General features: G+C 40.9%; 2 protein-coding genes across 2 annotated transcripts; both read left to right on the top strand.

Moving 5' to 3' along the window:
- The first annotated feature begins 6949 nt into the window (after nucleotides 1-6949).
- On the top strand, nucleotides 6950-12610 carry FGG (fibrinogen gamma chain). Its single transcript, XM_040600676.1, has 10 exons — nucleotides 6950-7081; nucleotides 7173-7217; nucleotides 7652-7835; nucleotides 7940-8033; nucleotides 9059-9189; nucleotides 9886-10019; nucleotides 10156-10340; nucleotides 11076-11353; nucleotides 11699-11868; nucleotides 12388-12610. Exons 1-10 carry the CDS (start codon nucleotides 7007-7009, stop codon nucleotides 12400-12402), a joined length of 1311 nt encoding a protein of 436 aa, XP_040456610.1. The 5' UTR covers nucleotides 6950-7006; the 3' UTR covers nucleotides 12403-12610.
- A 6228-nt stretch (nucleotides 12611-18838) lies between these two features.
- Nucleotides 18839-25764, top strand: FGA (fibrinogen alpha chain). Its single transcript, XM_040600662.1, has 6 exons — nucleotides 18839-18936; nucleotides 20728-20856; nucleotides 21910-22093; nucleotides 22394-22539; nucleotides 23490-24543; nucleotides 24920-25764. Exons 1-6 carry the CDS (start codon nucleotides 18886-18888, stop codon nucleotides 25636-25638), a joined length of 2283 nt encoding a protein of 760 aa, XP_040456596.1. The 5' UTR covers nucleotides 18839-18885; the 3' UTR covers nucleotides 25639-25764.
- Nucleotides 25765-26478: the final 714 nt, after the last annotated feature.

Here is a 26478-nt window from a genome sequence, read left to right as displayed (position 1 = left end):
GCCATCCGCACCTGCCTCACCTGCAAAACAACCACCGGCCCCAAAAAGTGGTGTCTATTCCCACCAGCATCCCCTGTGCTGTCTACACTACACAGAGAAGCAAATTTCGCCCTGGATGAACAAATACAGTTTTCTCTATATTGAGATGCAAATATTCACATGCGCATGTGTACATTGATAGAAGTGTCTTGGAAACTAGAAGGTGCTTTATTCTTTTAACTTCTTTCAAATATATTCATAGCGTGGATTTTGGCAGCGGGTGCTCGTGGTTATGTGAAGGGCTGGATCTTGCTTTGTCAGAAACCATTTTAAGACCTTTATGGGGCCTTAAATACAATTTTAGCAAATTTGTACATGGATGTTTACATGTGTGTGAGAGAATTAAAATCCAATGTGTATAAAAGATGAAGACACACCTATTAGTTGATCTGCCAAAAACATGAGGAAAAGATTTAGGATTGCTTCCGTTATTTGCAACAGTGCGTTGAAGAGATGAAGGGATCAAATTGCCTGTATTCTGTTGGTTCCCCCAGCAAACTTGTTTCTTAGTCAATTTAGACTTGTCCGTTAGTAAGTAGGCTATTTAATAAGCTTGTTGAGGCTTCAAAAAAATCATCCATTTTATTGACAAGAGTAATTTATACACATACTCTATTACTTCCATTTGACTAGACTAATTATTTTCCTAAAATAAAGGCTGTGAGTTTTCATCATCATCATCATCATCATCATCATCATCATCATCATCATCATCATCATCATCATCATCATCATCATCATCGTCATCATCATCATCATCATTCCAGCATGAACATAATAGCTCAGGGCTTGTAATTTCATATATGAGGTTAGGATGGTTTTGAAAAAAACAGAGGCAAATTATTTAGAGCCTTTTTTTCCAGGTAGGCTTGGGAAGCAATGTTCTGTGATGGTCAAGTCTTAATTTTGAGATTTTGGGCTTTATGTGATTTAACCAATTTTAGAAACAGTTTATTGCTCTTTGAGGACATCAGATGGCACTGTGTGGTTGTCGGTAAAACCCAGAAGAAGCCACAGTCAGTAACAAGCCTATGTGAAATTCATACACGGAGCTGCTAGTAAAAGATGTGAATGTCTTTGTGGCCTATGTAGGGGATAAAAGTCAACATTAATAGATGCCATAACTCTGTCACATGATAGGAATTCATTATTTAATGTAGAGCTTTTAAGAGTCAGCATGATTCTGAATTACTCTCATAAATTGTGAGAAGGAAGGGGGAAAAAATCTTCTGTCTTTAATTTTTATGCTGGAGAAAGAAAAAGGCCACAGAGTTAAAAAAAGATAAAGAATACAAATTTTTCCTGTGTATGGTTCAAATGTAGGTCAGTCTGAGATTCAGTTCCCTTCAGTGACCTTAAATACTTAGATTTACTTTTATTATGCTAGTGCCATTAATGTTTCAAACATAGGTCTGCGCTTCCCTCCCTGTAAACAGACTTGTGCACCAGCATGGAGTACATATGATGTGTGAAAGAAAGGTGAAACGCATTCTTCTACTACCACTGTCCTGAATTAATGGGGTTCAGAGCTAATCCTGGAAGCCAGGGAGGACAAGGCAGCATACATTTTCCCTAAGGAAATACACTTTCCATTATTTTTCTAGGATTTTTCTGACAGTCAAACTTCCTCTGATTGCTTAAAAGAGCAAAGTATTTCACAAGCCAGGGTTTTATGGTGAAATATATTACATTTTTGTTGTGTTTCCTGTAATGTCACTGTAAATAAGTTCCTGTACAAATAGTATCAGCAGTAGCATCAGCAGATACCGACAAATATTTTAGTTTCTTGAGGCTCTGTCCTCTCAACTAATTACAAAATATTCAGCAAATATTTGAATTTATTACTTATCTCATTCCCACAAATTAGTGCATCTCTTTGTTTAACAAATGGAGTTCACTGCTCTTGCCCTCAAGGTAAAGTATACATTGCAATCTCTCTTTTGCAGACAGTCTGAAAACCAACCTTTTCAAAGTGAATCAACAGTTGAAAATGAGCTCTGTAAATCAGTAAAGGGAGAGAATTTGCCATGTTGCATCTAATACCCCTATATAAGGCACAAACAACTCAAAGCTCAGTAATGATGTTTAACTGATCCCAGCACGTAGTTTGGGGGTTTGTAGTATTTTAGTAGATTTTTAGCATGTTGAAGTATAACAACCTATGCTCTGGGACTCAGAAAAACCTCAGCCATGACAAAACACAAAAATATGTAATCTTCTGAACTATATTGATTTTGTTCCTTTATATCACATCCATATTGTTTTCTAGAGATATGTTCACTTTTAATTCCTCAAGATTTGAATGAAGTTTAAATAAAACCCTTAACATATGAAAGTAAGCAAGCACGAAACAGAAACACTATAGGACTTTTCAAAAATAAGGTAATAGCTCACTCAAACCATCAAACATCTGGCTTAGGGACATGAGGTATTTTCAGAAGTACTTTAATGGTGAGGTGCCATGATTTTTGGCCTTTCTAATTGTTAAATATTTTTGAAAATACGTCTGTAATAATAAGCAAAGACAAAAAATAAGAACTATGTATTAAAGCAATGATGCATTAGGTATATAAAAAACCCCTTGGTTATTCTTTGCAGAAATCCATGGGTCTTTTACATTGCTATATTATGTACAAAAATGCTGGAAAAAATGACTGCAAGAATGTATGTGAGTAAAAAACCAAATGACTTAAAGCAGTCATGCATCAGTGTGATTTCCATGCTTAGATTTAAGAAAATATAATATCCCATAATGATGTAAGAATACACTCTCAGGTGAGTGAAAGTATCTGTTCTGCATTCATGGTATGCATGCAGCAAAACAGCCCATGAACTCTTTCCAAAATGGAAAGCTCGGGCTGACGTGAAATATACACATTTCTTTCTTTTCCTCACTCAGTTTTCAAAGCAGTGACTGTTTCCAGCCTGTATTTGAACTGAAGCATAATGGATATCTGCACTGGTGTCATAAGTGAGAAGAAATTCAAGCCTCTGCCATGCACAGCAACTGGTTTTTGCTGACTCACGAATCCTCCAGGCATTTCACTTCAGGAAAGGTGAAGAAGTCTGTTGCGCAGAGTGGACTACCCAGTTGGCAAAAATGTTGTGATTTACCTTTTGCCCAAGTTTTGAATATTGAAAGAGAAAGAGGAGTTACAAAAGTTTTTATTTCATTTTCACTTTTCTGCAGTTGGTTTTGTAACACACCAGCGGCCTAACTTCAATAGTAGACAGCTTTTTAGTCATCTCTATTTCTCATCCTAATTATCACTCATTGATTGACCTAGCTTTTACCCACTAAGCTGTGTATCTTGTTAGTAGTACAAGCAGGGTAATGCATACTGGTGATGGATTGCAAAGTAGGCAATTTTTTTCAGTATTACTATTCGGGATTTTTCAACATTTATTGTTGGTATTTATTTTCACATATGAAAATTAACTAGTGGAGCATCTGAAAAAAATTCCCGTTTATGTCATGTCCACCAAACGCTTTCAGTTAAAAAAATAATAATACTCCAATAGAAACGTTAAAATAGATTACTGAAGCATTTCTGAAATGTTGTAGACTGATTTTTCAAGTTAGATTCTTAAGGCATGTAGGTATAAGCCATAAACAGTTGTTTTTCCAAGACAGCCATAAGAATACTCTGATATCCAGGAACTGATTTACATATACAAGCATATTTCCTCTGATTTGCATTTCTGAGGGAAGATTTACTAGGAATAATGGGAAGATGTTGGATAGTCTCACAGTGGCTGTTTGACAAAAATGCTGATAAAAATGAGTTGAAGAAAGCTCTTTTAAACAAATAATGATTCATCTTTACTATCTACTCAAAAATAAATTGCAAGAAAAAAGTAAACTGACTTTGAGAACTCTTCTTTGTGACTGCTACATGAATCGTTCCTCATTTGTTACCAAATCAGCAAATAGACTTCCTGGAAAGAAAAAAACCCGGCCATTAAATCAACACAGTCAAATTATGTTGGACACATCTCAGGTACAACGAGGTCTCTGGCACGTTTGTTTGGTAAGTGGGTCAGCTGTTTTGCAGCCAGGACAAACCAAGACAGAATGGTATGTGATAAGGGAGGAAAAATACTACATAGCCATTCCACTAAGAATACATGTTGTTTTCAATTTAATGAAAAGCAGGAATAAGTTATTTCTAAGTCATGCAAGGTGAAACCATAGAAGAAAAGTAAAGGAAGCAAATATATGAAAGCATTAATTATTGAAGGCTAAATCATGACCATGTAATCAAGTAAAGCAAACAAAAATTTCCTGAAGCTTGCATATTTACATCTTCTGCTAAGAAGTACAAGCAGTTGCAACCAGAAATACAAATAGGCAACACTTACAAATGCATTGTACAGATATTTTGTAATCATTAGGGCAATGTTTAAAATAGGTTCCTTCATGGATGTAAATATATACAGTGATAATTTTGTGTAACACAAGCACCTCACTGAAAATTCAGTTTTCCTATTCCTAAACCATTTGCAGGCATAATGACCTTTTGTTTTACCCACCCAACTAGCCAATTATCTAAAACAATGAATCTCTAGTTATACAAAGACATTATTTCATTACAGCCATTCTCATGTTTTAATTCTAAAATGTTAGGCATTTTATCTCAGGGTTAGCTAAGCTATTACTGCCAGTGTTGGCTGTTGTCATCTTTTCTGAACCATTACATTCTTGCATGGGAACACAAGACGCATTTTTCTGTATTTTGTTACCAAATACTCTTCTGAAAGAGTTTCAAGCCTATATGTATTACTATTAATGACAAAAGGGAGGGGGATGTTCTTTACTCTGTTAAAGAATGCGGGATACCTGGACTGCATTATATGATTCACCTGTTGTGACATGAACATCACGTGCCCATCTGCACTCGAGTGTACAGCTGTGGCTGATTCTGGGCCAGTCATTTTACAAAGTTCATACTAGCAACCTACTCATTCTATATTGTCATATCTAAGGGAATCCTAGTGGCGTACAGCCACTGCAATTGTACCTCCAGGATCCTCTGGACCCCATGTCATGACCTGCAGCCAACAAAGCTGCAAAGCAAGCTCCATGTGTGAGCCGCGGTGGCAAGGAGATTTGCTGGTAGTTTCCTGAGGCTATGTTAACAGTGCTAATGAAGCAATAACAGAAAACACAAGAGCAAGTAGACTTTTACTGAGCTTTATTTACTTTATTTTCACTCTTTAGGAAACAGAACTAACCATGTAGAAGGTGGAGCCATGTTCTATTTATATCAGTAAGGACAACAGAAGCACATTCTGCACATGATCCTTGAATGTAATTAATGCCAGGTTTGGAAGGGCAAACTTCTAGCACCTGACATCCTTTGGAAAGGACTTTTGGCAGCCTGGCAGCTAACTCACTGGTCATCAGTACAGTTACTGGAAAGACGGCTTTCCCATGAACAGTGCTTCAGCTTCACATAATGCCATAAATTTGATTTTTAGCATCATAAATGCTCAGACTTCCATCTGGCAATATGTGGCTGCATCGTCAGACATGATGAGAATCTGGTTGACCAGATGTGACCAGATGAAAAGAGAATAAACAGGTTAGGGACTCTCCATGTTTCATGGCATAATTACAGAATCATAGAATCATTTAGGTTGGGAAAGACTTTTAAGGTCATCAAGGCCAGCTGTTAACCCAGGACAGCCAAGTTCACTGCTAAACCATGTCCCTAAGCATCACATTTATGCTTTTTTCAAACACTTCCAGGGACGGTGATTCCACCACATCCAGGGGCAGCCAGTTCCAGTACTCGACCACCCTTCCAATAAAGAAATTTTTCCTGATATCCGAACTAAATGTCCTCTGGTGCAACTTGAAACCATATATCTAATTTTGTAACAATCCAGCTCCTACAGAGTGCTTTTGCTATGAAGCAGACTTGAAACACTGATCCTGCTGGACGGAGGTGAAGTCGTTTGCCTGAAATCACAAAGCCAGTGACAGATCTAGCAGTGAGCCTCAGCCCCTCTGTTCTTTTCATCATTTGGTCAAACGTGTATTGAAGTCAAAAGCTTCATTCAACAGTGTCTCACCACACCTGATACTGCACAGACACAAAATTGGGCTTTCTCTGGAGAAGCCACAGCCTAAAGATCAGGTGCAGGGCATGAGTAGAAAGCTATTAAGGCTATACATACAGATAGCAAGCAGAAGCACATACCTAAAATAATTTGGCTGGGATAAAGCCGGTAGCAGAAGAGGAAGCGTGTCACTCATTTGTGGGCATATTGAATAAGGCAGATATGACAGCCTTAGTTCTCCAGCTAGGAAACTTTGACCAAAGTCATTCAAATGGACTCCTTGAGCTGAAGGATAGAGAAGATCCATGCTTTCATTGCCTGTGAGCAATACCACAGGCTTCTTTTCCAGATATGCCACTGCCCAACATAACTTCATACTTTTCTCTGCCTTACTTTTGTCATCTGCAGACTAGGGAAAATGATGATGGTTCTTTTTGCAAAGTACACTGAGATCTGTGGCAGGAAAGTGCTACGTAACTGCAAAATAATATTTATTGTTAGGGTATTGGTAGTTGTTACAGATAACTCAGATATAGCTATTGTGGCTTTTCCTTGGGCTGTTTGAGTGAAATGTCTGCCAGCCCCTGTTCCAAAGCCGTGTGTGAGTTTCCTTACGCTTGTGCTGCTGGAAGCAGCACCTCCATGCCTTTGCTCACGTCCCTGCCTCCCAGGACCTCCTGGCTGGAGCAGAGATCAAGCGGCTAAGTGGGAAACAGGTTCTGAAAATGGGAAGAGAGGTGTGCCAATTCTGGGAATCCACCTCAACCCCTTACCCCACCTCTTCCCGCCACCTCCCAGTGCCCGCCCCCAGTTTCAGCCTGCTGCCTTAAACTGCAGCCGCCCAGTGCTGGGCTCAACATTTTCGGCTGCTGAGGGCACAGCTGCACCCGCTGGGACAGGCATGATGGTGCTGAGGTGGTGCAGCTGGGCTCCCCTGGGGCCTCTCCTCTCCCTCCTCTTTTCTACCAGCATGGCGGTGAGTGAATACACAGTGTTAGAAAACGTGTCGGCACCGAAAGTGCTATCAGAGAAAATTCACTGAAAATGGTCTTCTTTCTTCTCTTCAGTACATTGCTACCAGAGAAAACTGCTGCATATTAGACGAACGATTTGTAAGTACCTAAACCATTTTCTTTTATCTTAATAGTCTAATTAAAGCTTTTCTACGCTGATCATTAACCACCAGTATCACTTGATCCTCATTGTTACTTTCCATACTGACTAAATACCCTGTCCTTCAACCCGTTATTTATTAATAGCGGTATACACTTGGTAAAAGCGTATGGGAGACTGCACTGCTGATGAAAGCGTATATACAGAAGATGTTCCGAGTAACAGCATGCACTGTTTTCTTGCTGTGTGTGCACACAGTGCGAAAGTAAACTGCCTCTGGAAATTTGAACACAGCAGACGAAGCGGTGGATGCCTGCCCTTTTTCATCCACAATCGCTTATAGAAGTGGCACCTCAAAGTTCCCTGACCAAATATTCTGCTTGTCTTTATTTGCTCCTGAAACAATTGCTGATTATTATTCTTTCCTCTTTAGGGTAGCTACTGCCCAACAACCTGTGGCATTGCAGATTTCTTTAATAAATACCATCTCACTATGGATAATGAACTGAAGGAAATGGAGAGAATTTTGCAGCAAGTTACTAACTCCACAGGAACAGTAGAACATCTGATTCAACACATCCAAAGCCTCTATCCTCCAGAGAAGCAGACACTACCAAGTAAGAATATAAAAACAAGTACACAACTGAAAAATATAATTTATATAGTTCTGTTTTTTGATTTGCTTAATTGCAATAATTTTATACCTTTGTCTGTTTTACAGATTCAGTTGATGATTTCACTCAAAAGTCAAAGAAAATAATTGAAGAAATTATCAGATATGAAAACACTATTTTGTCTCATGAAAGTACTATACAGTAGGTATCTTCCACCTTTTATATCACTTGACAGTCCAAATTGTTTTCTTTCTGTGCTTTTATCAAGTGCAGCTAAGGCTCCCTCAGAAAGGTTTCTTGTGCTCATGTGGACCGTTGTGCCCACACTGTCATTAGTAGCTGCCTACCGAGACACAGAAGGATCCTGAGGGCCTGATATTGCATTCTCTGCTCATCTGCATAAGCCATTAGCTGGGCAGGAAGAGCAAGACAAGAATGTCAGGAAGCCTAGCAATATTTTTATTTATGCTTTTTTTTTTTTCTTCTTCTTTTTTTTTTTTTCTGTGCCAGCTACTCCTACAATTTTTTTCATGACTTTTGGAGATTTTATTTATATGAATTTGTGCTGTAAGGCAATGTGTGGAATATTTGTGCAGCCATCCATCCTGACTAAATTTGCTGCATCTATCCCTTAAAATCAGCTTAGTTACATTGATATAAGTAACTATAAACTCACTGGTAGCTTTATGTAAATTGATGTTGAAAATAAAATTGAAAAGTTAATCGTTAACGTTAGAAAATCGTTAACTTTCTAAATCTTAAGGGTATGTTTTTTGACCTGAATGTAGAAAAAATTCCACTTCTGTAACATTACATCAAAAACAATTTAAGCATTCTGCCACTTGCAGCAGTTTATTTACAGCATTTATGTTTTACATGTGCATCCATAATCAAAGAGGAGTAATTTATCATTTACTTTAAGAGAACAAAGAAAAACTTTCCATAGAGATAAATCCATACTGGTTTGAGTTTTGCTGATTAGAGTCAAGTCAAGTTTTGCATAAGGGTGTGCTTCCATATTTGGCTAGTCAAGTTTTGCATAAGGTTAAGCGTGTGCTTTCCTATTTTGACTAGTTTCCTCAACTTTAAACATCAGTGCTAATAGAGGCACAGCCCTTTACAGAGGTGTGTGTGGCAGCATGCTGCAGAGGTGAGGCATGTGTGCAGGGAAATGCATATTCAGGAACAGCTGGAACAACAAGCCATTTTTATGTCTCTCTGTCCAGACAGCTGACAGATACACATATATTGAACAGCAACAGGATCGCACAGCTGAAAGAGAAGATTGCCCAGCTGGAGTCACACTGTCAGGAGCCATGCAGAGACACAGCTGAAATACATGAGACAACTGGAAGAGGTGCAAAAAGTGCTTCTTGTATGGTGGAGGGTTAATTCAGTTACAAGTATCACCAGCTGGCATCACAGCAATGAGTTGTTTGTAATCTTACGGGCCGTAGCTGCCTGCAAAGATATAGTAGATTGCAAGCTGATGAATTGCAAGATGAAACCAGTGCCTTGATCACAGTAAGTACCAGGTAGAATGCTCTGCAAACAAGGCATTCAGATGGAACAGAAGTCTCACTTGCTCCTTTGGCGTTTTTGGCCAAAATATGATTATTGTTACAGCCAAATATTATTATGGCCAAAATGCATGATAAACACGAGGGACATGAGTTTCCACAGACTCAGCACAAACAGCAGATAACTCATTATCACATTTCTACTAAGTCATCTGAAAAAAAATTTAATTATCCCATTGGCTTCAAATGCGCTTTTTTGTTGCTGTAGAAATCAATGCGACAACTATATTTTACATTTAAGTTGCTTAAACTCTATGTGAGAACAGATTCTTCCTCATCTTACACAAGTCCTGTGACCTTCAGTAGTATTTTTTATAGCAATGACATTAAGATGTGCGGACTAAATAGCTAACTTTGCAACAGTGACATTTAGATGAATTGTATTTCTTGCACTAAGAAAGTTACAATATCAAATAAATGTGAGGATAGCACTGTAGCTGGATAAAATAATCCTTTGGATATCTTTACTTCAGATTGTCAAGACATTGCAAATAAAGGTGCCAGAAAAAGTGGTCTTTACTTCATCAAGCCTCAAAGAGCCCAGGAGTCATTCCTCGTCTACTGTGAGATTGACTCATATGGCAACGGCTGGACAGTATTACAGAGGGTATGCCACTCATGTATTATTTCCATGAGCAAGCTTATTGCATCAGCACTGTTTTTTTATTTACCTCCATAAAATACCTATCTTTTTGATTGAGGTTTTTGATTTGGGTTTTTTTCCCCTTTTTTTTTTTCCCCAGAGACTGGATGGGAGTGAGGACTTCAAGAAAAATTGGGTTCAGTACAAGGAAGGATTTGGGCATCTGTCTCCTGATGACACCACTGAATTCTGGCTGGGCAATGAGAAGATTCATTTGATAACTACACAGTCCACTCTGCCATACACCTTACGAATAGAACTGGAGGACTGGAGTGGCAAAAAAGGGTATTTGCTCATAATGCTTCTGAAAGTGACAGCTCAAAACCTCTGCTCCCACTGCTGCATCAGTTTGTACATCATCTGAAAAAATGATGAGCCCTTAGACCTGCTAGCATGCACAGGACACTGCTTTGGCTCCTGAATTCACAGCTGTGGCAGCAGTGACTGTATGTGACTTGTTGCACTTGCGTGTCTGAAGGCCACGTGCTGGCAGCTGTAGTTTATTTGGCAGAAGGAATCTGTTTCTTCTCTTCACATTTCTTCATATCTTATGCATCTTATGGACTAGATGATTATTGTAGGTCCCTTCCAACTGAACTATTCTATTCTATTCTTTCCTGTTCTATGTATTCCATTTTCCAGAAGGGCTTACAATCCTTGCTATTTCTTGAGACATCCACTCCTTCCTCCCACCCATGAAAGATTTCCTCATGACCTACATAAGCCTCAGCATTATGAACCTGGGAGATACACATGTGTGTGTGTGTGTGTGTTTATATAATATAGATCTTTCCTACATCACTGAAGACCAGTAGTCAGAAAACACATCTGATACCGGAGCACAAAAGTTAGTTGGATATATGTCATATAATGAGGCACAATCCTGCAAAACCAATTCCTTTCCAAATGCTAGGATGCCATCAATGCCTTTTCTGCGGTTTGAACTCCTATGAATTTTTGATTTCATGCATGTACGGGGAATACAGCATGCTCACATTCACCATTCTCCTTTGTTAACAGCACTGCTGACTACGCTGTATTCAAAGTGGGAAGTGAAGAAGACAAGTATCGACTGACTTATGCCTACTTTATTGGTGGTGAAGCTGGGGATGCCTTTGATGGCTTTGCTTTTGGAGATGATGCAAGTGACAAATCTTTAACCTCTCATAACGGCATGCGGTTCAGCACCTATGATGATGACAATGATAAGTTTGAGGGCAACTGTGCTGAGGAAGATGGGTCTGGATGGTGGATGAATAGATGTCATGCTGGCCACCTCAATGGCAAATACTATATAGGTAAAGTATCTTCTAAATACCTATAACCTAGGACACTGTTTCAGTGACAAAGAGAAATGGGCTACTTTCATTATGTTTTGCAATCTGGATTTCTCAAAGCTGGCATAGCCTATTCTTTGCAATAACTGTTAACACCAGCAGTAGGAACTAGTGGCCACTCACCAGCCCAAAGTGGGAGAATCAGTCCTGGTCCTGAGAGAGGCAACCTAAGGGAAGAAGAGTAGTGAATGTGGCCTGTTAGTATGCCCAGGAATGCCATGGAGGTGTTACTACCAAAAAAATCTATGGGCACGTTAACTGTTGTAGAAAGCAACTAACTGTTTTGCTCCAAATGATATTTTTTAGGTGGTGTGTACACATCAAAAGAGGCTGGTCCAGCTGGATATGACAATGGCATCACCTGGGTAACCTGGCGTGACCGGTGGTACTCCATGAAGAAAACTGCAATGAAAATCATCCCATTCAACAGACTGTTAGTGGATGGACAGCAACACAACTTAGGCAGTGCCAAACAGGTTCGACCACAGGGCCAAGGAGATATTTAAAATGACAACAGAACATAGTTACAGTTTCAAACACTGAGCATGGACACCTGAAGTGTTCAGCCCATTGCACCTTAGAGAAGTTGACTTTGTCTACCATATTTGTATTTTGTACATAATATTACAATTTTTACATTACAATTTTTTTGGGTATTTTTTTTTAATTTACATTACAATTAAATTACAAAAAATAAAATTGTAATTACAAAAATCGTAAAAAATTACAAAAAAAGAGAAAACAACAAAAAAAAGAAATATTTGTACTTTGATTTTAGTATACCTTCCCATTACTGTTTCTTTTAACAGATAGAAAAATGGATAGTCTCGTGATCAGAAATAATCCCTTGCCCTCATGTATTTTAAATGCTACATTTTTAATTGCCAACTAGTATAACTATGTATGAACACTATCAACATGTCATCGTAGCCTTATGTTCTTCTTTCTTTAGAAGTACATTACGCTAGTAATGCTTTCTTTTTTTTCTGTTGTAGGTTGGAGACTCATAGAGGGAGAATTTCACAAAGACTGGTCTGAACAGAGAAAACACATCTTTTATCTCTTAAGACACCAAACTTACCTAAGGTTACACAGTTCAGTTTTGACTATAAAACGCCATTGACTGTAAAATGCCCAAGCTTGAGCTGTGCTTACCTCTGTACATGGGTTGGGTTTTTTTTCTGTACAAATTCCCAATAAATTTTTGATTATTACAAAAACTCTGAACTTGTTATCTGTGCTCTGCTGTTGGACAAACCAAGCAAAATAAACTTCGTGATGATTGGAAGGTTACTCTGATCAAACTTTTTTGATTCAGTCATTCCTGAATTGCATGCCAGTAGTTTCTGCTCTTTATTTAAAGGCAAGTGTTGGAGCTATTTCTCCATAAAATGTGGCTTGTTTCCAAAAGTTTCATTTTGTTTTCTGATGAAATTGCTTTGTGACATAGATCAAAATACATAGCAACTTGAAAGAGGCCTAGATTACTGCTGAAGGCTACTTAACTGAACTTACCAAAAAGTAACGAATACATTTTGTATCAGAATGCATTAGGAAGTATACTGTCAATGACCAAGAACAGATATTTTACTCTAGAGCATGTATATTAACAAGTTTTTCAAATACTACTAAAAATAAAAGTTTAATTTGCTATGTAGCACGTAGTATTGCACTGTACAGCCATTATTCTTGAATATCCCCTTTTTACTAATAAATATTTAAAAATTAATCTAAGGTATCTAGTGCCATTATCCAACCAAAGACATTAAAATTTGTAGCAGAAATTAATTGTATTATACTTGCGTTTTCTTTTTTCTAGATCTGGTAATAGTTTTCTAAGTGATCCACGTAAGAAAACCCACAGCACAGATCAAGAACAGCAAAGTCTGTGATACTGTTTGAATGTACTTACCCAGAATATCTGATGAGTGCATTTGAGGAGTGCATTAGCAAATCAGATTAGATTTGTGGATAAATTGCTCAACAAAAAAATACACTCAGAGCTACAATAGATATCTATATACCTATATATCTATATATCAACTTGATATATTAAGAACTGAAATATGAAGTGTATCCTGGTCTTTATTTCTACTAGCAAGAGGCCAGAAGTTCACCTGGTATCTGAATAGCACATTTGAATGCTTTGTTTTAAGGACAGGGAGACGTTACACTAATTAAACAGATCTCAAAGGTGGTTTATGCCGCCTCAACACTTTTCCAGATTTGGTGCCCAGGTCCCCAGTGCCGCTGCTGCTGAGCCTTTTCGCCTGCATCTGAGTCTCCACAGCATGATAAGCTGCTTTCCCCCTGTCTTTTTTACTGAAGTTGCTTTGACTTAGTTCAAGTTCTACCCATGGGCCAAAATCTAAGAGGAAGGAGTAGGTAAGAAGGAGCCCTCATTAGCATAGGGTCAGCATGGGGTTAACGAGCTTTTGAGTTGAGGGACAACCCCTCCACACCACTAAACCAGCATATGCGCATGGCCCCGTTGCACCCATGCAACCAGCCATGCTGTGGGGCTCACCACCAGCCTTGACACCCCATTTCTTGCCGAGCAGAGCAGTTTTCTTGAATGCTTTGTGTCATGAGGCCTGTCCTGTGGTTCCTTGTAGCTGAAGCAGTATTTCTAGAGAGGGCTGAGGGTTGGCCAAGTTCAGTCTGATCCTGGTTCTGCAAGCAGCCACTTGAGTGGCATTGGCCAAGTCCCTTCCACTTTCTGTTTTCAGTTTATCCCACCTACGACATGACTTTAAGGTTGTTACTATTTGTAAGTTTGCAACATGGAATTAAAAAAGTATTCCTTTCCCCTGTGTCACTTTGACCTCTGTATCCACACTTCGCTATCATTTGCCTCTCCTGGTCTAGCTTTTGGCTGCAATGATTTCTTTGACGACAGTCTGGTGTAACTACACATGTTCGACTAGTGGGAACTGGCATTTTATGTGTGGCTCACCAGAGCTAAGACCGGCTTATTCTTCTGGTCGGTTTCTTCATTGGTGTCCTGAGTTTTTACAAATAATTTTAACCTCTTTGAAGAGGACCGTTTGCTCTGGGTGGTCAGGAGGGTCACAGCTGTTGAATCCAAGAAGCTTGATTTTTTCAAAGAAGCCCTGTGCCAGAGTTCATCAGGCAGTCTGCAGGATCCCAGCCTGCAGTTACATGCCCTGGGCCCTGAAAGAAGGATTGGCAAGACTCATGCCTTTCAGAGCTCCTTTCTACTGTTTCTAACCCTCTAACTATCAGAAAGGGGCCTGAGAAGATCTCCTGTTTTGCCTGACTCATAGAGAGAGAATGATACTCTCAGTACTATTTTTTGCAGGCAAATACATTGCGATTTGACTTAATGCCCCTATTTTGTATACTGAGAGGTCATATTTCTCTTTTCTGAGTTAGTCTTTATCGCACATGACGGTCAGACTGCAGCCTACAGTGGAAGTTGTCTGTATTTAGGCAAGCCTGTCCCCTTCTGAGTTTATAAAATTTTGTTACAGGATTTGGTGGCTGCAATGAGTTTTGCGTTTCTTCCACACCTTGTGCTTGCAGTCACTCTTACAAAGACCCCTGTAGCACAGAACAGAGGATTTGGGAACAGCAATATTTTTTTCTTTTGCATGCTCACCCCAAAGCAGGAAAAAAACCCACCCAAACCCAAACAGAAAATGTGGACAAGGAAGGGATAGAGGTAGGAAAAGGCAAACGAGGTGGACGGAATGGAGGACTTGCTGGGTCCCTCAGTCCCTGGGACATTGCATGGGGAAAATGTGGCACCAGATGCTGGGACTGGCTCATAATGAACTCTTTTAAGAGTTGAGTAGTCCAAGGAGTATATGAAGAGAAAGTGGAGCTGAGAGCTGGATCTGAAGGAGAATGGGGTCTAAGAGAAGGTACCCAGAGGAGGGACACGAATGAGCAGGTAAGAGGACAAGGCACTGCTTGGAAACTGGTTGTGGAGACAGGTGGTAGGACAGGGGACAGGGGCAGTGCTGGCTCACATCTAGGGCACACAACCCAGAGGTAATTCCCAGACTCCCTGACTATGACTGTGGCAATCTGCCAAGAGCAGGGCAGCCGAAGTAGTGAACTGCACTTCTGTCCTTCGATCATGAATTAAAGTTAAATCCAAAGTTTATCTAGCTCTTGGCCTTTAGCCTTTCAAACAAACACAGGGAGAAGTGACTGGATGATTGCAACATGAAAGCAAAGGTACAGGCTGAAGGTCAGACCCCACATTCAGTCCTCAACTGGAAAGCCTGAGGAGCTCCTCCTTCACCTCAGCTTCACCCGGCGGCGCCCTTCACATGAAGCTGGAAACCCCGGAGCTTCACTAGCGTTTATGATCAGCTATCAGTTTTTTCCAGTCCTTCTAGCTTTGGTGGCCGAGTTTAGTTGGACCAGAGCTTAAATTTTCCACGTTTGAAGGTCACCAGAGAGCTGCGCTCTCCACTGGGGTCAGAGGAGGCCTGGCACATGCTACTGCCATGTCCAGTGTTACCCTCGCAGCCGGTACCAGGGACATCACCTAGCAAATTGTCTCACCCTTTGTTAGCATGGCCGAAAAGACAGAAATTCTGTCTTTTCAGAAAAAGAAGAAAAATAAAAAAATAAAAAATAAAAAATGCCTGATGTGCTCTTGATTTTTAAGGCCTATTGAATTGCAAAAATAATGTTCAGAGATCACTGAAGATCACAAAATCAAGCGCTTACAAAATGAGAAAAGCCAGAACTAAGGTGACATGTACATCCCATCTGAATTATGAGGGATGCTTGAGTTGTTTCATAGCTTGTAATGCATGTAGTGAGTAAGACCAGGTGGGGCACAGTTGTCCTTTACTTACAGCTGACACCCTGCAGAAGGAGGTGCTATTCCTGCCCTCACCACCTGAGCAGGTTCCTGTGGGACCAGAGGCAAAACTCTTCGATGTCTCAGAGCTGGCTGCTGGATGTTCCCCCTGAGCCACATTGCAGACATGGAGCTACAGCTGCCATCAGTGGGATCTGCATGGATGGTGTGCTCGGAAGACTCCGACTCTCCAAATGGATCCCAAAAATTTATAACTACTTTTTGACTTAACCTTCTGTCCTGGCTTCTGCAGCTGTGTAGAGGGGAAAGGCATGCCCAGGGAATGAACGCTTGTAAAGCACTGGGGTAGCGGAGTGATGAGCACCATAGGAAAATTCTTGAAGCTTTAAACAGTCTGCAAAGCATCACCATAGAATGGAAAGAGCTGGGCAGCTGCTTGCTTGCAGAGCACCATCCATGTTTTCTGTGAAGAGGAAGAGGTTCAGTGGAAGAAACATCACACATGATCCTGCAGTGAAGCAGAGATGAGCGTATGCACAAGGACAGCATATGTAGGTTGTACCTGCGATCCTTGTGTTCCTGACCATGGAGGTCCTAAGGCTATAATCTCTCAGCAGAGTTTTGTATCCCTTGTGGAGGCTAAGTTAGAGCTTGCTGGTTTGAGTGGGAGACTCTCCATGGACCCCAGCTTCACTTTAGATGAAGCTCATTTTACTCTGTTCTGTAAAATAATTAATCCTAACCCTGCAAGACTTCCTCTTATTGTGGTCCTTCTGTCCTGTAACTGTTTTATTGTCCTCTGAGCTTTTTATAATTCTTTCACAGAACTGCTGCAACAGAGTGAACAAAACTGTGTAGGACTTGGAGTGGGGAAGCATCGCCAGTCTGGCCGCTGCTCAGGTTAGCAGCTGAGCATTTTGGTGTGTAGGTGTATTGATTATCCGCTTTGAGTTCAGGAGCTGCCTTATGGACATTTATCAACCAAAGAACACAGCCATGGCTGGCTGATCCTCAAACTGAGCAAAGGTAACATGCGGCCTGTTTGGACATCTGTTACTGAAGTTCATTGGGCTGTCTTGCTGCTGAAACCTGAAAACCTTCGTTACATCATAGTATTACTGGCACTGCACGGGATTCAGCAGAAGACTTACAAAGCAGTTGCAGGGAATTGAAATAAACAAAACATCTTGTTTCAGAATGTGCACAGAGAAGACTAAGCCTTAAACACAACAGAAGCCCTTTGTCATGCAAAACCAGATCCTGGTGGTGTAGGTGTTGAGCACTGCAGCACCATCTTATTGAGCTCTTCTCCTGGAGGATATGAAGTAGTGATATTGGTATAAGTTAAGTTAGGTTTAAGAGGGCTTTCCTAGATAAGAGACGCATGAAATGCAAGGCCAAAATTGGGAAGAAATAAAGGGTCCTGGCCAACTGCAGTGAGCTTTACATGGGGAGGGTTCAAGCCTCCTGAAGGCAGAAACCAGTAGAAAAATCAGAGGAAAGGAGGATAAGCCAAAACCTGGAATGGCTTGGAATGGAATGAATGGCTGCTGGAATGGATCCAAAGCTAAAATCAGCTATTTTGATTTAAATATGTTGTACAAACTTAAACATGTTCCTCCAAAGGAGACTATGATAAGATGTTACAACCTGTAGATGATGAAGAGTTTTGTGAATGTCACGTGCTTTGAGAAAGCCAAGAAAGAATTTCGTTCTTTCAACTGATTAGGCCCACATTTGCTCTAGCAGAGGTTCTCTTGCTCATTCCTGCTCACTGCGGTGGCAACTTCTAAGATGGGCAGCACCTCTCAAGTGTGACAGCCGTGTACACCACTTCCCACTACCAGTAAGGCTGGTTGTAGAGCTCGCAGCAGCAGCATGGTACCGTCGATTGCCACACACAAACTATACACATTACACAAACATTTAAGGAGATGTGACTCCTTAGGAAGTTTTAATTATGCTTAACATCTGCTCTGGGACATCTTCATGTACCACTCTACTGTGCTTTTCATAAATATCTGTTCATTCCAAACATCCTACTTGATAAAAAATTATAATATTTGTGTGAGAGACAGCATAATGTTGAACACATCATGTGTTATACCAATACCAGTAATGTAAAAACTGATGTAAACTGGGTTCTGCACTCCTCAGGAATTAATTTTGGTTGATGACCACGTAGTCACAGATAGACTGTATCAACTTTTCTAGTATCTGCTTTGAAAAGGCCAGTGAATTTCACAGCAATGGAACAGTCACACAGCAAGGGCAAACAAATTACTTCCTTTTTCAAAAATCAGCTCTTTGGTGATGCCCGTCACACAGAGTGTGTGTCTTCCAGCAGGTAAGCATTTGCTGGATCCAACTAGGTCCTGCATACATCTTAGGTGAACATCCAGTTACAAGAAACTAAGCTTTAGACAGATTTTTTTTCCTGGAATACATGGTGTTGCCCACATGTTGGTGTTGTGCAAACTTATCTGGAGCAAATAACATCAGAAACTTGTGTAAGAGGCCTTAAGTAATCACCTAAGCGGGGGGGGGCGGGGGGCACCTGGCATGTTTTGTCTCCAAACAGAAGGGAGCATAATGATTAATCACAGCTTTGCATGAAGGTTTAAATTGCACCAAATGAACAGGGAAGAGCATCCTTTCAGTCAGAGTTCTGCTTGCTCTCCTCCTGAAGATGATATCAATGAGGATCCTCTGTGTCTTGCTGTGCCTCCACTTACCCTGGGTATGAGTTTGCTTACTTGATTCTTTTAGTATCTTTCTGTTTTGAATAGTGAGCGTTTATTTAATGTTCATTCATTAGACAGATACATTTTGGCTGTCACCTAGCTCATAAAATTCAATGCACACACATATGCACAAGCTTACTGTAACTGCTTCACTGCTGGACTCTCATCAGTAGTTCTTGAGTATCCAGCTCTCTTCCAGCTCTCTAGTTTTGCTTAATTTGGTTTTTCTGAATCTGCCTAACTTCAGGAACAGCAAAGCACATACATTAACATGAATTCATAAATTCGTCGGTGTTGCTGTAAGTCTTAAACCTAACAGACCGGATGCTAGTGGCCCCAGCCAGTCAGGAATTTCCATGTTTATTAAGGTGAATTTCACTCTCCGTTGGATGGTGCTTCAGCAGGCTTTTCCACCTACAAATGACACACAATACATTCATTATAAAATACACATTAAAACCCAACAATTCCTGTGGCAGAAACATCAGGTTAAACTAGAGCTAAGTAAGAAAAAAATATTTTGATAAGGAAAGAGATAGACTTGATTTTCAACTATGCTAACATAACCTTGCTGTTTTCTCATTGAGGTCTCAGGCCATAATCTTATGTTAGATTCTTTATGTTTCTCTTTTGACGTTTTTTTTTTTTTTGAGGAATGTGCATGTTTAACAAACCACAGAAATTCTAGGAAGCAGATGGGACAAAACAGAAGCAGTCGTATTGGAGCTGTCAATGCTGAAAGGGCACAGACCACATAAAATCAAAGTTTTTATTTGCTGCTTTTAAGAGGCACTTGGGCCAGATCTTCAGGATGCATCAAACCAGCGTGAATCTGCTGATTTTAATAATGACTTTCCAGTTCTCCGGGGCTGAGATTCTGGCCCTGGAGGCTAGAATTAGGAAAGATTTATCTTCCTTGGAAGTAATAATTGAACATAATAATCATAATAATTGCATATTAATTATTAATATTTTCAAACATGAATTATGCTGCTTGAAAAGAACATCAAGTGTGCAGAGGAATCCATTCAGACCAAATTACATCTCTAGCCATAAAACAGGGCTTTCTTTCATGAAAAAAGAATTGTTTTCCAATCTTTTACTAAGTGATTCTTAGGTTTGAAGAAAAACAGTATATTTATTTCTTTTCTTTCCATTAGCACTATGGAATCCATCCATCACTGACATTACTATTGTACTACAGTGTTGTTAGCTTTCTTGCTCTTTATGCCAGGTGAAACAGTGCTACAAGCTTACAGTTAGCAACTGGGATTAAAATCAAAGACACTCATGGGAAAACTCTCTTCATATATATCTTTAAGCCAGTTTTGTGTAGACTGAAGGTAGCAGAATGAAAACAGAAATTTGGAAATATTGAGGCAAATTGAAATAGAACATAGGATTTTTTAAGTATTTGCTTTAACTTAACCAGCTACAATCTAATTTCAAGTTAATTTTGTATTTGTACGCAGAACACAAGATTTCTGTGGAATGATATTATCATAATATATCCTGAGCATCACCAGCTCCCTACATAGCAACATTAATTTTAAGAGATGGAAGACTTTATTCTGACAAAACAACAACAACAAAATAATCATATCTTAGAAGAAATGTCAGGAATAAAATCCCTGTACTGTTGGGTGTGCTGCTTTCCAGATGGCTGCAATTGCCACATGTCACCTACGCCACCGAGGGCTGGAGGACAGCAGCATTATGTTGCTGTTCTCTCGGCAGCTGTTTCGTTAATCTTGGCTTTGCTTTTTTCTCTTTTTTCCTCCTGGCAGGCACAAGGTGGAGAGACTGACTTTGAAAAGGAGGGTGCAGGAGTGCGTGGTCCCAGGATTGTGGAGCACATGACCCAGTCCACGTGCCAGTATGAGAAGAACTGGCCCATCTGTGCAGATGATGACTGGGTGAGCGATGAGCTCTGGGGGCAAAAGTAGGGTGCCCACAGACCCCAGACGGACCGCTATGATGGGTGCCATGCAGCCAGCACGTGGCTGGGTTGTATGTCTGAAGGAGGACAGGGGATGCTTCATGTTGGGGCAGGCTGCAGAGAGCTCCTGCAGGAAAGAAAGAAAGAAAGTGAGAAATGAGGAGAAAGAAAGAGAGAGAAGAAGTTTGCAGGGGTGCAGAATCAGATGAGAAAGTAAACCTGGAAAAGAAAGATGAAATAAAAGAAGGCTTTACCTAGAAAAAAAATAAGACAGGTTTCTTTTCAGAATTCTGATATTGCCACTTTTGGAGTTGGTAAGAGAAAGGCACCAGAAAGAAAGATGTGTGACAAAGAAAAATAACTAGGAATAACTTACACTTCACAAGTTACTGCTTAGGAAGGCAGATGGCAAAATGTTCAGTAACCGTTTCATAATGATTGACGGAATGTCTTTGTGTATAAACTGTTAAAGTTCTCTCTCTCTTGCATCTCAGCCCACCTCTATGCTACAGTTATTTGATGAAGTCTTGGCAAAGAGTTTTAGTCTGTAAGAACATTAAGTTTTTCTGAGGAAAATGTTACTTAAATAAGTTTGCCTCTAATATCCTTGCTCAAACTGGACAACTGAATTCTCCTTACAGCAGCCCTTTGGGAAATCTATATACATATATGTCTTATTTCACCCCTGAGGAACAGAGGAGGCGGAAAATTAAGGGTTTACTTGTTCCTCATGCCCCACTTTTGGCAGGTTTCTGAGGATGCACTTCACTGATTCCATCACACCACTGGTGCCAGAGGCATAGGAGGTAAAGGATGAGCCCCCCAGTCACTTGCTCTAAGTCACACAAGTCCTTTGCAAGGTCACTGGATGAATAGGACCGGACACCTAAAGAGAACTTGTGGAATCTTGCCCTGATTTTCTTTTTTTAATGTGTTTTCAGTGTTAGCCAAAAGTGTTGGCAAACATAATGTTAGAAAAAGGTTTACTCATGAAGATTTTAAGACAATTATTTCCCTCTTCCAATTTTAGGGTACCAAATGTCCTTCAGGCTGCAGGATGCAAGGACTAATTGATGAAACAGACCAGGATTATAGTCACAGAATAGACAAAATCAAGAGGCTGCTAGCAGAAAGTCAAAACAACTACAAAAAATCCAATCGGGTAATTGTGGAAACCATAAATGTACTAAAACCAAACCTGGACAGTGCTCAGCGTGAGTATCTCACATGCAGTTTTATTATCCCTTGCTGAATTATTGGGGGTTTTTTAGTGCATAAGCAATATGTAGTGAAAATATATGCTGCGCTAGACCTTATTATCAAAGGCCAGCATAAACATAGTAATGCAAGACTCTTAACAGCTAACTAATGAAAACTAATGTAATGTTAACCTGCTCAGTACTATGAGAAATATGTTCTTAATTACTGTTTTAATTACATGTTTTAAAATATGCTACTCTTTTAGGAAAGAAAACCACATGTACATAGCTGACTGTGAGGCATTTCTGTTTCAGAGATTGATGAGAATTACGGTCACGTGTCAGGAGAACTGAGGCGGAGAATTGTGACATTAAAGCAGAGAGTTGTCACTCAAGTAAACAGAATCAAAGCTCTGCAGAACAGCATCCAGGAACAGGTGATAGAGATGAAGCGCTTGGAGGTAGGTGGCTGCTATGTAATTTCTATTCCAGTGCTTATCTACAGGAGGGTCTATCCATCACGCCGTATGTGGCGAGCAGTGCTCTTTCTGGAAGACGACATGATGCAGCTTTCACAGGATCTGACTTGCCAAGGCAAATCCCCGAACAAGTTGCTTTCTGTGCAGCTTGTTTTTCTGCTCCTGCTGCATGGGAACCAACATGAGCTCAGGAGGACTCCTGGTCCCACCTGCGGCTTCTGCTCTGAGACAGGCAGCAAGGATGTTATATATTGGTTATATACAACTGGCTCTGTGAGGCGTGTCTGCTCCTGTAAGGAGCTGCTGAGCAGCTGGGATGAGGGGGATGTGCCCTGTCCTTCCCCCGTGCTGCCCACAGCCCGTGCTGGCATTAGAGCCCATGTTCCCAGGTTGCGGCCAGTTCTGACAGTAATGCGAGGAGAAGTCCTGGCTCAAACAGTGGTTTTGCTCAAAAGCCAATTTGGATCCCTGGATCAGAGACCCAGCTTTTGGATCATTTGAGAAAGCAGCGGTAACCCCAGGATGGGAAGCCTCACAGCAGGGCCATAACAGGCTCTGGGACAAGCCCAGTGTCTTCCCCTCTCCCTGAAGGACCTGTTTCTGCCCTGGTCCCCAGGGAGTGTGCCCAGCTCTGCAGCACTCCCTCCAAACCCAGAGGTCAACCCTATGCCCTGAGAATAGAGGGAGCAGAGATTGGGAACATGTCATAACGTACTTCTCCATGGAGCTCATGTTACTGCGCTGTTGCACTTGTCTATTTACAGTGGAAATAAACCCAGGGTTGATTTCAAAACTGAGCTTTAGAAAAACTCAGCTGTAGGTGGGAGGTACCAGGGCAGCTCCCACCTTTCCCTAGCCCACTTAAAGGTATGATATCTTTGCTTGAGAAAGTCACAAAAGCTCCCTAACCGAATTTTTCTCCATTTGTGTAGGTGGACATTGATATTAAGATACGAGCTTGCAAAGGAACCTGTGCTAAAAGTTTTGGTTACCAGGTGGACAAGGAAAGCTATGACAACATCCAGAAGCAGCTTACCCAAGCCAACTCCATCGACTTGCACCCAGAGCTTCAAACCACCACCTTAAGCACACTGAAAATGAGGCCACTTAAGGACTCAAATGTTCCTGAGCATTTTAAGCATAAGCCTCTGCCAGAAATGCAAGCTCTGAACATAATTAATAACATCAAGCAGATGCAGGTGGTATTAGAAAGACCAGAAACAGACACAACCCCTCCCCGAGGTGACAGCTTGTATCACGTGGCAGAATCGAGGGGGGATGGACCTGCATACACCAGCAAATTAGTTATTCCTGCTCATGGGAGAGAAACCCTTAGTCTGGGAGACAAAACCTCCTCCACTGTCCGTAGATGCACCAAAACTACCACCACAAAATATGTCAGTGGCCCTGATGGCCCTAGGGAAGAAGTAGTTGAAAAGGTGGTTTCTTCTGATGGCTCAGACTGCTCCCATTTCCCAGGAACAGGAACTGTTGGTGGGACAGGTGACTCACACAAGCTAGAGAGGTTATTCCCTGAGCTAGAGTCGTTTTTTACCCCTGACTCTCCATCCACTGCTAGTAGGCACGTTGGTGGATCTAGCAGCATTACAACTAGCAGCCACTTAACTGGCACAGGCACTAGCCACTCAAGTACTGGGGTATCCAGTCATTCAGGGACTTATGGGGGGAAAGGCAAATTTACAGACTTAGGAGAGGATGAAGAAGATGACTTTGGAGGACTTCACCTTCAGCCATCTGGATTCCCATCTGGCAGTGCAAGTCACTCCAAGACCGTAGTGACCAGCGCCTCTTCTAGTTTCAACAAGGGAGGCTCCACTTTCGAAACCAAATCACTAAAGACCCGTGAAATAACTGAGCAGCTAGGTGGGGTGCAACATGATCAGAGTGCAGAGGACACCCCAGACTTTCAGGCACGCAGCTTCCGACCGTCAGGATCGAAGCGAAGGACAGCCAGTGCTGGGAAAGGTACACGGGCATCACAGAAGTAGTTATTGAGGTAGTGGAGCCAAACTCCATCCATAACCAAACTGACACATTGGGTTTAGATACTGCAGTACAGCAATGATGATAAAATGCAAGCACTGTGTGTTTGTGGCCACCTTGGAAATCAAAAGGAAAATATTTCATTAATAGTTGGGTATTACATAGGCGGTTCACGATTTAAGAAGTACGTAAAGTTTTATTTTCTGAATTCTTTTTAATGTTGCCTGTCACTATACCTAGTGTAGTCCAAGACATGTTTAACAATTTCCCTCAGAGCTATTGGTACTTGGATTCCTCTGAACCTTTTATTAAAATTTGCTGATAACTCCTGTCAAACCAGATCAACTTTTTTTTTTAGACTGTGATGATATCCGCCAGAAACACACTTTTGGTGCCAAAAGTGGCATTTTCAAAATCAAGCCAGCGGGATCCAATAAGGTTTTGTCAGTTTATTGCGACCAAGAAACCACTTTGGGAGGATGGCTATTGATCCAACAGAGAATGGATGGATCAGTGAATTTTAACCGGACCTGGCAAGACTACAAGAGAGGTTTCGGCAGCGTGGATGGCAGAGGGCGAGGAGAGTTCTGGCTGGGCAATGAAAACATACACTTGTTGACTCAGAACAACACTCTTCTTCGGGTAGAGTTAGAGGACTGGGATGGAAAAGCTGCGTATGCGGAGTATATCGTACAGGTAGGGTCTGAAGCAGAAGGGTACACCCTTGCCGTGTCCTCCTATGAGGGAACCGCCGGGGATGCTCTGATCGCCGGCTGGCTGGAGGAGGGCACCGAATACACATCCCATGCCCAGATGCAGTTCAGCACCTTCGACCGCGACCAGGACCGCTGGGAGGAGAGCTGTGCAGAGATGTACGGGGGTGGCTGGTGGTACAACAGCTGCCAGGCGGCCAACCTCAATGGCATTTACTATTTGGGGGGCCACTATGACCCCAGGTACAACGTTCCTTATGAGATTGAAAATGGCGTGGTCTGGCTGCCATTTAGAGCCTCTGACTATTCCCTTAAAAATGTTAGAATGAAAATCAGACCCGTAGAAAGGCAGGCTTTTAATTAATATGTTACAACTACAAGTTGAAAAGGTTTTTTTATATGTGTGTGTGCATCATGTACCTTTACTCTGAGAATTTGAAGGCAACTGGACACGTCTATGGCTTAAAAATAAACACTGATTAATTATCAACAAAATAGTCCTTTCATTTTATTTATAACTAATGTTTTCAAAGAAATATTGATTTTGAAACTCTTTTTCTATGAACTTGGTCTATGTCTGTGACTATGTCTATGTCTTTGGCAGCTCACACCTTGACTGGAGATAAAAATATTTATAATTTGAAGTATTTACTTTGTTTAAGAGTGTTAAAGAAGTAAAAGAATTTAGAAGTTCAACACTAACTCCTGCCTCCACTTACATGAACTGTGAAAGTCTGAGTTCAACAGTGACACTTCTGGGTCATCTCCTCTCATCTCCATTTGCAGGCAAGCACAGGGAGTCAGTTCTCAGGCAGAGCCGCGGGTGGTTTGGGGTCTCACTTTTGCTGCACACTTACTATGGGGTACCCTTTGATAAATGATGCACGCATTTTAGGACTGACTTTTAAAGGTCTCCTAAGCTTTGATATTACAAATGTGGAGGTAGACCTTCTATCCCATTGATGAATTCGAAAGTAGTTGACCATGCATACTGTAGCTTCAAAATAAGACAGTTCATGACAACTCATCAAAATATAACTTCAAAAACAGGCTATTTTTTCCTAGTACCAACTAAAAGGTTATGACTGTAACCAGCACAAGCAAGATGAGGAGTACCTGGATGGCTACAGTATGTATTTCCTTGGTTTAGAGCGTTTCTCTGCACAAGTGTCAAGCAACGATCCTGCAACTCAGGTGTTTAAAC

The sequence above is a fragment of the Falco naumanni genome, chromosome 1, assembly GCF_017639655.2.
Source record: "Falco naumanni isolate bFalNau1 chromosome 1, bFalNau1.pat, whole genome shotgun sequence".
Taxonomy (NCBI): domain Eukaryota; kingdom Metazoa; phylum Chordata; class Aves; order Falconiformes; family Falconidae; genus Falco; species Falco naumanni.
The sequence above is the reverse complement of the archived record's forward strand: the minus strand, read 5'-3'. Positions and strand labels throughout refer to the sequence as shown.